At 38.4% G+C, this 13,446-nt stretch overlaps 1 protein-coding gene across 17 annotated transcripts in view; it reads right to left on the reverse strand.

The window, feature by feature from the left end:
• Sntg1 (syntrophin gamma 1) overlaps positions 1-13,446 on the reverse strand; it is an 878,005-nt gene that overhangs the window by 249,655 nt on the left and 614,904 nt on the right. For all 17 annotated transcript variants that reach the window (XM_085835546.1, XM_085835535.1, XM_029469832.2 and 14 more), the window contains one exon: positions 6,009-6,111. In XM_085835546.1, coding sequence (XP_085691672.1) covers positions 6,009-6,111 — 103 coding nt within the window. The remainder of the gene's footprint in view (positions 1-6,008; positions 6,112-13,446) is intronic.

Genomic DNA, 13,446 nt, shown 5'->3' on the forward strand with positions numbered 1-13,446 from the left:
GGGGGGGGGGGGGTCAGAAGCAGGCGGATTTCTGAGTTCGAGGCCAGCCTGGTCTACAAAGTGAGTGCCAGGACAGCCAGGGCTACACAGAGAAACCCTGTCTCGAAAAACTAAAAAAAAAAAAAAGAATAAAAGAATATCATCCTGAGTGAGATAACCCAGTCCCAAAGGGAGTATACTCCCTTAAAAGTGGATATTAGCTATAAAATACGGTAGATACATGCTATAATCTATAGTCCCAAAGAAGCTAAACAAGAAGGAAGGCACAAGAGAGGATGATTGAATCCCACTTAGAAATGGGAATAAAATAGTCCTAAGAGCCAGATGGAGGGAGGGAACTAGGTGGCAGACATAGAGGGAGAAGGGGTGAGTGATTCAGGATCAGGTGTGAAGAGCGACAGGAGGGATGGTCAGATGTCCATGAGAATGAATAGAAATCTGCAACTGGCTGTGGTGGGGAAGTACTGGGCATCCCCAGGAAGAGACAGATACCTGGGATAAGGGATGCACCCAAGAATCAGTGAGGGTGTCCTTAACATTTGGGATAAGGAACCTCATGTAGCCATGCAGAAACCCCAGTGGAGCAATAGGTACAACTCACCCAAAAAACTTTTGAGCCAAATTTATCCAGTCTACAAGAAATGAAGAAATAGAGGATGGAGAAGTGACTGAGGGAATGGCCAAACAATAATTAGCCCAACTGGAGATTCATCCCATCGACAAGAAACAATCCCTAACACTATTAAAGATACTCTGTTATGCTTGCAGACAGGAATCTAACATGGCTGTCCTCTGGAAGGCTCCACCCAGAAGCTGACTCAGACAGATGCACACATCCACAGCCAAACAGTAGACAGAATTCAGGAATCCTTATGGAAGAATAGGGGAAAGGATTACAGCTTCTTTTTTTTTTTTTTTTTGTTATGTAATTGGTAGTTTTATTTCTTAAAACTCCTTGTCTTTTGAATATCGAATTACAGTTAAGTTAGTATACAAAAATAGGTTTTACTGTAGTATTTTTTTTTATTGTTCCATCTCTTTATTTTTTTTTATATTTTTATTACATATTTTCCTCAATTACATTTCCAATACTATCCCAAAAGTCCCTCATAGCGCCCCCCACTTCCCTACCCACCCATTCCCATTCTTTTGGCCCTGGCATTCCCCTATATTGGGGCATATAAAGTTTGCAAGTCCAATGGGCCTCTCTTTCCATTGATGGCTGACTAGGCCATCTTTCGATACATATGCAGCTAGAGACAAGAGCTCCGGGGTTCTAGTTTGTACATCATGTTGTTCCAACAATAGGGTTGCAGATCCCTTTAGCTCCTTGGGTACTTACTCTAGCTTCTCCATTGGGAGCCCTGTGATACATCCAATAGCTGACTGTGAACATCCACTCCTGTGTTTGCTAGGCCCCGGCATCGTCTCACAAGAGACAGCTATATTTGGGTCCTTTCAGCAAAATCTTGCTAGTGTATGCAATGGTGTCAGCGTTTAGAAGTTGATTATGGGATGGATCCCTGGATACGGCAGTCTCTAAATGGTCCATCCTTTCATCACCGCTACGAACTTTGTCTCTGTAACTCCTTCCCTGGGTGTTTTGTTCCCAATTCTGAGAAGGTGCACAGTGTCCAGTGGAAGAAAGACAGCATTTTCAACAAATGGTGCTGGCACAACTGGTTGTTAACATGTAGAAGAATGCGAATTGATCCATTCCTATCTCCTTGTACTAAGGTCAAGTCTAAGTGGATCAAGGAACTTCACATAAAACCAGAGACACTGAAACTTATAGAGGAGAAAGTGGGGAAAAGCCTTGAAGATATGGGCACAGGGGAAAAATTCCTGAATAGAACAGTAATGGCTTGTGCTGTAAGATCGAGAATTGACAAGTGGGACCTCATGAAACTACAAAGCTTCTGCAAGGCTAAAGACACCATCAATAAGACAAAAAAACCACCAACAGATTGGGAAAGGATCTTCACCTATCCTAAATCAGATAAGGGACTAATATCCAATATATATAAAGAACTCAAGAAGGTGGACTCCAGAAAGTCAAATAACCCCATTAAAAAAATGGGGCTCAGAACTGAACAAAGAATTCTCGCCTGAGGAATACCGAATGGCAGAGAAACACCTGAAAAAATGTTCAACATCCTTAATCATCAGGGAAATGCAAATCAAAACAACCCTGAGATTCCACCTCACACCAGTCAGAATGGCTAAGATCAAAAATTCAGGTGACAGCAGTTGCTGGCGAGGATGTGGAGAAAGAGGAACACTCCTCCATTGTTGGTGGGATTGCAAGCTTGTACAACCACTCTGGAAATCAGTCTGGCGGTTCCTCAGAAAATTGGACATAGTACTACCGGAGGATCCAGCAATACCTCTCCTGGGCATATATCCAGAAGATGTCCCAACCGGTCAAAAGGACACATGTTCCACTATGTTCATAGCAGCCCTATTTATAATAGCCAGAAGCTGGAAAGAACCCAGATGTCCCTCAACAGAGGAATGGATACAGAAATTATGGTACATTTACACAATGGAGTACTACTCAGCTATTAAAAAGAATGAATTTATGAAATTCCTAGCCAAATGGATGGACCTGGAGGGCATCATCTTGAGTGAAGTAACACAATCACAAAAGAACTCACACAATATGTATTCACTGATAAGTGGATATTAGCCCAAAACTTAGGATACCCAAGATTTAAGATACAATTTGCTAAACGCATGAAACTCAAGAAGAATGAAGACCAAAGTGTGGACACTGTGCACCTTCTCAGGATTACAGCTTCTAAGGGAATAGGAAAGACCAACAGAGTCAACTAACCTGGACCAAAGAGCATACAGGAATCTAGGCCTTCCTCGACATATGTAGGAGATGTGAAGCTTGATCTTCATGTGAATTCTGAACAACTAGAGTGGGGGCTATCCCAAAAGATGTTGCCAGTAAGTGGGATATTTTCTTCTAGTTAGGCTGCCTTATCCGGTCTCAATGGAAGAAGATGTACCTATTCCATTGATATTTGAGGATGGGGGAATAACCAGTGTGTTCCCACTTGCTCAGAGAATTGAGGGAAGGATTGCAAAAGAGAGTGATAGAGACAATTAGAGGGATGTAAAATAAATGAGTAAAATAAATAATTAAATAAAGTTGGATTAATTATGGGGAAAAGTTCATCAGAGACTTTGCTTTCTGGTTTAGTCTCGTAAAGAACATTCGGACCAAACATAGTAAGCTTAAAAAGAAAAAAATACAAAGTATATGGTTCAAGTAATAATAAAAGACACCAGGAAGTGAAACATACCTGTATCCAGTATTGACAGAGATAAAGTAATTAAAGGAGCAATATCCCACCCAGCTAAATGTACTGTTTGAATTTGCAGTTGAACAGGAATAGCTTAGACTTCTAACCTAGAATGAACTACAATCCAGAAATGGTGGGCACACTGTTATACAGATCTTGAGGCGTGAAGACATGTTACTATTCCTATTCCCTTAGAAGCTGTAATCCTTTCCCCTATTCTTCCATAAGGATTCCTTATCTTGAGGCTTTTGATCCAGATCTTGAGGTATAGTTTCCATAAAATGCTTAGGATCAGGCATGATGGTACACAGCTGAATTTAAGGCTAGCCTGGGACAGAGCAAGTTCTACACAAAGAAAAGCTTAAGTTCATGCATGGTGGTATAAGCCTTTAATCCCAGCACTCAAGTGACAGAGTCTTGCAGATCTCTGAGTTCAAGGTCAATCTACAGAGCAAGTTCCTAGACAGCCAAGTTTAGGCATCAAGAGTGTTGGAAAACAGAAAGATAATAATAGAACTGGGGGGGGGGGGTTTACATCCTAAGCAAGCAGCAGAATTTGGTTGCTTTGGTCATGTGGCTCTGGTTTTAGAGTTAAGAATAGAAGGGATAAGTGAGACAATTGATGCTGGTTAGCTGGAGCTAAGAATTTAGTGGTGATTAAGAAGACACCAAAATCACTGAGGTGAAATCTTCTGGGAAATATTTTCTGAGAGTACAAAGAAGCTGTGTTACAGAGATAACCAAAGTTGTACCTCATTCCACAGCTGGACTCAGCAATGTGTAAGAATCACTCAGGTGGTACTGGTTTTGAAGGTGTGAAGGGATCATGGAGAGCAGCTGATGCTTGACCCTGTGAGAAGCCATGGAAAACCATTGGTGTAAGTGCAGCCTCTGGTGTAGTTGATGGCCCAGAACTGAAGGGGTCATGCAAATAAGTTGAAGCTTGGTACCATAAAGAGAGCCTTTGAGAGGCTATCAGTGAAGCCTAGTTGTACCAGAAGTCCCCAGTTTATTGGAAATGATAGTAACATGGAATGATCTCCAAGAGCCACAGTAGCAGTGGAGTAGACGCAACCCAAGCCTAGAGTGCTACAGAATACAGAGCTATAGATATGACAAAGCTTAAAAGATCATGTGTGGATCCCAGACACTGGAACAAAAAGCTGTAGTATTGAAGTTGCCTTGGAAGCACTAAGATTTTCAAAATGGCAGAGCCATGTGATACCTACTGAAGAAAGCTGCTAACAGGGAGTGGATCCAGACAAAGAAAATTGTGTTGCAGTCAATAAATCTACAAGGAGTTTTCATTAGACATGAGATGCTGAGTTTGGAGTTTGCCCAACTGGTATTTGGCCTTGCTTTAGTCCAGTGTTTAATTCCTATGGAATTGTAGTATGATAATATATACCCAGTGATGTAGGAGGATGTAATCTGTTATTTAATTTTTATTTTATAGGGGATTACAGTTAAGTGATTGGATGAATCTCAGAAGAGGCTTTGAACTTTGGACTTTTAGTGTTGTTGAGACTGTTATAGACCATAGGACTTTTGAAGTTGGACAAATATATTTTGCATTATGCTATGCCTATAGCCCCCTTAAACTCATGTCTTTGAACAAGCATGTGGGTGTGACCCAAGGAGTGGAATGTGGTGGTTTGAACATGCTTGGCCCAGAGAGTGGTACTATTTGGAGATTGGTCTTGTTGGTGTAGGTATGGCCTTGCTGGAGGAAGTGTGTCACTGTGGGGGTGAGCTTTGATGCTCTTCCCAGTGTAGAAGATTTGCTCTTTTCCTCTTGACCTTTGGAACAAGATGTAGAATGCTCAGCTTCTCTCACACTATGCCTGCTTGGATGCTGCCATGATCCTGACTTGATAATAGTGGACTGAACCTCAGAACCTGTAAGCCAGTACCAAATAAATGCCCTTTATAAGAGTTGCCTTGATCATGATGTCTATTCACAGCAGTCAAACCATAACTAAGACAACCCATATATTAGTATAAGACTCAATCCTCATCATTGAGCTTTTCCATGCAGTAGATAGCAACTAACACAGAAGCCCACAAGTAGTGAGTATGCAGAAAATATAAGACATCAAAATTCCCACATGTAAATGTGATACCTATATCAAATCATTCCTTTCAAGGTTCAAGGTTGTTGGCAGAAGACAGGACAGAAAGATTATAAGAGCTAGAGGTGGTAGCTGACCTCAAAAAAAGTTATGCTTTTTAGACACAAAGGGGAAGAGGCATAAATGACTCACAGAAATTACCACAGCAGTCACAAAATTTGCACAAGATTAAGCCACAAAACATCCTAGCAGTTAAATGACAGGAAAATTATCTGAACATAAATTTATGCCAAAAGCAATAAGAATGGTTAAGAAGCACATGGAACATGGTTAAAGGCTATGTAAAGTAAAAGTACAAGGGGAGAGCAGAGCTGGTGAAAATTATATGGCAGATTTCAAAATCAGTAGAAAGGAAGCATTTCAGTATTTTCAACATAAAACCATAAATTTTTAACTTTCAAGACAAGTGAATTCTATATGATTTGGTGATTCTATGCAGTATACATATATCCACTTCATACTGTACTCTTAGAAGAAAATGCCAAGTACTGTTTAGAAAGAAATGGGGGACGGAGAACAAATGCCATGTTGTGATTATTGTTTCTATTCTATGAATGCTTACATGCACAGTCTTCATTAACTGGGAGTTTGAGGAAAGCAGGTGCTCGTTTTAAGAATGACACTGTCAGGGTCACTTCCTCCCCAGCATTCCGAAGAACCTGAACCTGGAAACAGAAAAGATTAACAGAATGTGGTCATCATTAGTTATACAATTTTGTACAATCATAAATCCTGAGCACTATCGACTGTTTTCCCACATCTGGAGTTTCTGTTGTGACTAGAAACACTTTTTGAAAGATAAAAATTTAACTTCCTAAGTACTGTCATAAACCTAACACTCCCCCTGCTTATGTCCTCTTCAGCCTGATAGGATGCATGGTGAACCTCTCAGCCATATCCACAGAACTAAACTATGGTTATCTTAGGCAGGGTTAGAGTCTATCACAAGCTCTAAAGAATGGCAATTGTTAAGTAATGTTGGAACCACTATATCTTTTAATGTAATCACTGTTTATTGGGTACATATTTGTAATGTTAAATTGACTAATCATTGCTGGTAAATGGAAAACGATCTTCTCAGTATAGTCCAAAGAAATACTTCTTATAAAGCTGTATCACTTTATTCAAACACTTTAAAACATAACTAAATCTTTTCTGTCCCTGAAAAGCTGTGGAAATAAAAATTTTGGTATCATCAGTAATCTTCAACACTTGAAATTACAGAATAGATAGGTCTAGTACTACCACCTAAAACAGTTCTGATTTTCTTATAAAATCAAAGAAATTAAAAACAATCAGTGGAAAATCAGTCTAAGAAAGGAATTAAAGAAAGGCTAAGAGTCTGAGATGTAGAAGTTTTGATGTATGTAAACCCCCCCCCCAGCCTGAAGCAGGCTGAGCCAGATCTTAACCTTGCTACCTGCCACTAAGGAGATTACCTAGGGTGGAGCCTTCCTCCCTAGATCACTCTATTGTTCAGCCACTGCCACTGTTCTTCAAGATACTGCTACCTTCTGGGAGGCCTTTGAACTATTCAGAGACTACACTCTATCCTGCTCGTCATCACCTGCAGCTGTATCCAGGCTCCAAGGATGAATTGGTGGGAATGCACCCCCCCCCTTTATAAGCGCATTTGCCATTAAACATTTGAGCTTTGATAAGGAAACTTGACTTAGCTCCATTCTTTCTCTCAACTGCCTAGTTTCCCCTCTTTTCAGACCCGGTTTGCCTCTCAGGTGAAACCCCATTTCTTATGAGCAGCAGGCTGGCTTCCAACATATGTATATATGGCAAATCAGATAAATATAGGTGTGATTATAAATACTGATATAAACCATAGGTAGAAATAAGAAACTTAAAGATGTAGATGTAGCTAAAGACACACAAAAGCATACATTACTCATAAGCATAAAGACAATCTCCATGCTGGGAATTTCCTATTGCTCTGAAAGTCCTCTTTTCCAAATATGGAGACTGAGCAACAACAGTAGTCATGGTCTCTCATCCTGACACCCCAGATACCCTGAAGAAAATGCTTGGCATTATAAGCAAAGCCCACAATCTTCATCAAATCATTATCCCACAGCAAGGGCTGGCTAGAAATGTCCAACTAAACCAACCCTTTTCTAATTAGTGACGCCAGGAGGCCAATCTGGGAATCTCTTTCATCTCTTCAGGCTATACAAGCACAGAACAGTGGGATTTCTAGTGAGAAAAGATCAATCAACCCAAACAGAATCTTGCAAATTAACTCCATACTACATAGTCTAAAAGGATACATAGCCAGACTTACGTAGTGAATTTCTGGCTTTATAAATTATGGAAAACTAACAGGATTTTTACAAATATTTAGCTAACATAAAAAGTTAGTGAAGATGAAATAAAACATATTAAAGCAATAAATTAACCATTTGAAAGGGAAAGTAACAACCAGCTCACAACAAGGTAAACCACCTATTAGAGCTCTATGGCAATGACCATAAAAGAACCGTAAAATATCCAGCAAGAAGTTACAACTGCATCAAATCCATTGAAATATTTTAAGCTTGCAGCAAAGAAATGTTGAATTATAAAAACATTAAAACAGAATTCATAGAACACAAAATATAATGACATATGTAGAATGCTTTCTGAGTTAAGGAAGAATAGAGCAGTGCTTGAGAATCAGGAAAACTAAATCAACAGAGTTAAGAGCTTCAGTGACAGGCAGACATGCACATATGTGAACAATCTCACATACACTTTAGTAAGTGAAATCTGAAAGTATCTAAAGATAATACATCGTGATCAGATGGAGTTTAATCTAGAAACACAACATTATTTAACATTAAAAAATTGTTAAAGCACACTCAAGCACTGGACTATGCCTGGACCTTGCTGGGTGGGCTTTGTTGAAGCAAGCATGTGGTAGAAAGATAGGAGAGAAAAAGAGCATAGATTGTTTGTTTGCAATGTATTGAGGCAGAACTGGAGAAACAAAGGCAGTGAGAAACAGCTTGATGTGAGAGGTCTGTGCTACCTCTGAGTCGATGGGGATGTCCAGGCCTATGCTGCTGCTGAGAGCCATATCTAGGTCTATAGTCCTACTGCAGCTAAGGTCTGTGTTGATATATATGCTTTGTATTACAACCAAAGGCTATGCAGATGCCTATGCTCTGTACTGTAGCCTGAAGCCTTGTGGATATCGAAGGGCCTCACTAAGCTGGCTCCACTCAAGGTGGTGCCAGGGGTAACATGGGTAATGAAGAGCTATACTTAGGAAGCATGGGGAAGCTGGCTTTGGTGGTAAAAACACAGGAGAACTTTAGCATGAATGCAGGGGAAGTGGCCCCACCCCTTGCCTGGAGAACTGTTTCTGGTGGTATGGATGGTGGAGATATGACAGGTTAACCAATTCAGCTACTACACAGGCCCATATCTGTAGCTTTGAGTTGCTCCCCAACCCCCAACATTTTCCCAAACTACAAGCAACTGGAGCATGTGAAGAGTCTGCTCCTGTAGATCCGTAGCCAAAGGAGATCCATAACTCAGAGCAAAAGCAGGACACCAAAGAAACTATTTGAGGGTTCAGTATTAATGGTATAGCAGAAGCCAGATGCCTTGAATTAGACTGATGACTCATGGCAATAAACATTCGAAAGTAAACCTATTTAGGAGAAAAGGTATTGTGCAATGCATGAAAAGGTATACAGCAACTTACAGTGCCGGTGTGATAAAAGAGTATGTAATGGAGAGGTGGCAAAATGGAGGATCCGAATGGTACATGCACAGAAGTCTGCAGTTGATAGAGCAGGTCATGCCCCAGAGGTGTTCACAAAATGTGTTTTTGTTGTTGTTTTCTTTGGTTTTGTTTGTTTGCTTTTGTGGGTTTTGTTGTTGTTTTGTTTTGTTTTTCTCTTCAGAACTTTATTTTTATTTTCCTTGGGAAATTATTTTTATTTTCCTTGAGATTAAATGGGTAGAGAATAGAAATGGAAGAACTTAGAAATGTGTGGGGTTGGGATGCATTATATAAAGTTCCCAAAGATTCAAAAAGTTATGTTAATTTTAAAAAGACCCAGAATATACAGCAGCTGTATTCTGCAGTGTACATATGTAATAAACACTGAATAACATCTTAAGCAAACTTCCTAGAATTGATACACATAATATGTGAAAACCTATGAATAAGATAATCCTAAGTGAAGAAAGACACAAAGCCAGAATCCCCCAGGCTTGGGAAAAAAATGAATATCTATGATAATTACTTTAGTCAAATAGTTTTCATTATCCTGGGTTTTTGTTATGCCAAATGAATTTGAAATTCCTCTTTCTAACTTATGAGGAATTGATTTGGAATTTTGATGGGGATTGCACTGAATCTGTAGATTGCTTTCAGCAAGATGGACATTTTTACTATATTAATCCTGCCAATCCATGAGCATGGGAGATCTTTCTATCTTCTGAGATCTTCAGTTACTTTCTTCAGAGACTTGAAGTTCTTCTCGTACAGATCTTTCAATTGTGTGGTTAGAGTCACAACAAGATACTTTATATTGTTTGTGACTATTGCAAATGGTGTCATTTCCCTAATTTCTTTCTCAGCTTGTCTATCATTTGAGTATAGGAATGGTAAGGATTTGTTTGAGTTAATTTTATATTCAGCAACTTTGATGTATTCCAGAGCAATAGTAATAAAAACTGCATAAAGAAATTAGTGATTTCTCATGTTAGCATCATAACAGTACATCTGAAAGTTCTAGAACAAAAGAAGCAAATACACCCAAGAGATAGATGGCAGGAAATAAACTCAGAGGTGAAATCAATAAAGTAGAGACAAAAAGGACAACACAAAGAGTCAATGAAACCAAGAGTTGATTCTTTAAGAAAATCAATAAACAGACAAATCCTTAGCCAAACTAACTAAAATGGATTGAGAATATTTAAATTAACAAAACCAGAAATAAAAAGACAGTCATAAGAACAGGCTCACAGGAAATCCAAAGAATCATTAGCTCTTACTTCAGATGCTTGTACTCACTAAAATTGGAAAAGCTAAATAAAATGGATAATTTTCTTGATAGATACCACTTACTAAAGTTAAGATCAGGTAAACAATCTAAATAGACCTATAACCACGAAGGAAATAGAAGCAGTAGCAATCTACCTGGAATGCATTAACAGGCCACAAGTTTCTTCCAACCAAATGCTGAATTTGAGTCTGGTAGCTGAGATTTCGCTGTGTTACTATGCCCATCTACCTACAATTTTCTTTAGTGTATTTGAAAAATATTTTGATTTATTGTTTTCTTTGTTCTGGTAATATAAAATCTTCAAACTATTGCCATGTTACAGCAAGATGTTTGGGGTAAGCTGAATATGTGTTTCTGGTACAGGATCACTTATATTTGGCTCTAGAATTAGCTACTTATTATTCATATTGAAGTTGGAATTGTATTTTTGTGTTGAAAGTAGAATCGTGTTCCATTTATACTCCTGGCTTGGCTTCTTTAACCTCATGTATTAATATAGGAATGAGCCATTCTAGTGTTGCAGGGTGACACTGCAAGCAAGAAGGCCAAGAGTAAAAATGGTAAATAGAAACAGCTTTTACTGTATTTAAACTTTCTATAACACACACACACACACACACACACACACAGCTCATATGTTCAAATTGTTTGTATACTTTAAATAAAAATTGTTTAAAAAGTCAGTGAGAGCATTTATGGATGTACCATCTGATGTTACTGAGAGACCCCACACACACAAAAACAAAATCCGAATTTGCATGGGGTCTCTCTCACAGCAAACCCCATGGTTCTCTTGCTTTTATAGTCTTTCTCTACACTCTTCTGCAATGTTTCCTGATCCTTAGTTGTAACAAATGTTTATAGACCCATTATGGTTTATGATGATTTAGTAAAATAGTGGTTGTAAATTCTTCTCCAATAACTTTGGTTTCATTAGCACTGAGTAGTTAACTAGGATTTCAGTGCACCAAACATGATTGTCCAAATAAATGTGAGATGAATAAGGATAATGACACCATTAAACATGCCATATTTTGTGGGAAAAAGCCCTTGAGGCTGCAATCCCACATAAAGTTCTAGAAAACTGAGAGAGAGCACACCAACCATTTGCCCAGTGTTAGCACTTTGCCTAAGCTCCACACTATAGTTATCTGGCAACAGCCAGGTATGCCTGACTTACTATGAAAAGGCCTGCTTGTTCCCTCAGCTCCTTTTGCTCTTGTTCCTGCTCTTGCCTTCTTGCTTCTGCTCTCTTCCATTCTCTTCCTCCCTCAAATCAAATCAAAACAACCCTGAGATTCTACCTCACACCAGTCAGAATGGCTAAGATCAAAAATTCAGGTGGCAGCAGATGTTGGCAAGGATGTGGAGAAAGAGGAACACTTCTCCATTGTTGGTGGGATTGCAAGCTGGTTCAACTACTCTGGAAATCATTCTGGCGCTTCCTCAGAACATTGGACATAGTACTACCAGAGGATCCAGCAATACTTCTCCTGGGCATATATCCAGAAGATGTTCCAACTGGTAATAAAGACATGCTCCACTATGTTTATAGCAGCCTTATTTATAATAGCCAGAAAATTTATATTAAGAATGGAGAGCACACATTCTTGACTCAATCCTGATATTAGTAGAAATGCTTTGGTATTTCCATACTCAATAAAGTCTGACAATAGGTCTGTCACATATAGCTTTTATTAAGATGGTATGTGTTCCTTAGGTTCTTCAAGGCTTTTATCATGAAGAAATGTTGTATTTCATCAGAAAGCATATACTGCCTCTATTGACATGACCAATGATCCTGTGTTTTGTCTATATATGTATATATATGCTGAATTGTTTGTTTTTATCTGACATGTTAAGACATCCTTGAAGCTCTGGAATAAAGAATTTTATCATGATCTTTCAAACTTGGCCTTAAATTCCATTTGCAAGCATTTTACAGTGTCTGCATCTAGTTTGTCAGAGATATTGGTTCATTTCTCTGAAAAAGGCAATGTTTGGGATGTAAATGAATGATTAGATAAATAAGTAAATAAGAAAAAACAGTTTGGTGGTACTTCTTCCTTTTACATTTCATGGGATATGAGCAATTACATCAGTTCTTTGAAAGACAGATTTCAAAAGTGATTAGGTCTAGGCCTGGAAGCTGTTTTTATTTGGTAGATCTTTAAAGTACCAATCTCTCTCTCTCTCTCTCTCTCTCTCTCTCTCTCTCTCTCTCTCTACATATATGTGTGTGTGTGTGTGTGTGTGTGTGTGTGTGTGTATGCGTGTGTGTGTGTTTAAATCATTTACATCATGATGACTAAATCTAGGCAAGTCATATACATAGAGAAATTTATCTACACCATTGGCTTTTCTAATTTACTATACTTTATCTTTGAGGTGTGTAATGTATGTTTTCTGAATTTTATTGAGAGCTGTGCATCATTTTCATCTTCAGTCAGTTGAAATTTGTGTTTTCTTTCTCTTGTTATTGCTAAGGGTTTGTCTTGCTTATGTTGCAAATGCTAATTTGATTTAATTTCTTTTGTTATGTTTTATTTATTTCTCTTTCATTAATATATTACTTTTTATCTAATTACTTTGGATTTGAATGTTTTTTTCCTGTTTTTGTTTTCTTCCTAGCCTTAAGCTATATCATTAAGTTATATAAAGTATGATAATTAGTTTTGTTTTTGTTTTGTTTTGATAGTTTGTTTTCTCAAGTTGGCACAAGCAATATTCATCTATGTAGAAGAACTGCAATTGAGGAAAAAAATCCTAATTATATTGCCTGTAGGCAAATCTATGGGACATTTCTTGATTAATGATTGATATGAAAAGGCTCAGTCCATTTTTACCAGGGCCCAAGAACTTAGTATAACTGACTCCATGATAAACTACCTCAACATAGAAACAACTCCATCTGCCAAAACTAAAACAAAGACTTAATCCATCAATGACCATATTTCTCAGAAAGTATCTAACTTTGCTTTGTTGCTT

Source organism: Mus caroli, unplaced genomic scaffold (assembly GCF_978045245.1).
Source record: "Mus caroli unplaced genomic scaffold, Mus_caroli_1 scaffold_1, whole genome shotgun sequence".
In the NCBI taxonomy this organism is placed as follows: domain Eukaryota; kingdom Metazoa; phylum Chordata; class Mammalia; order Rodentia; family Muridae; genus Mus; species Mus caroli.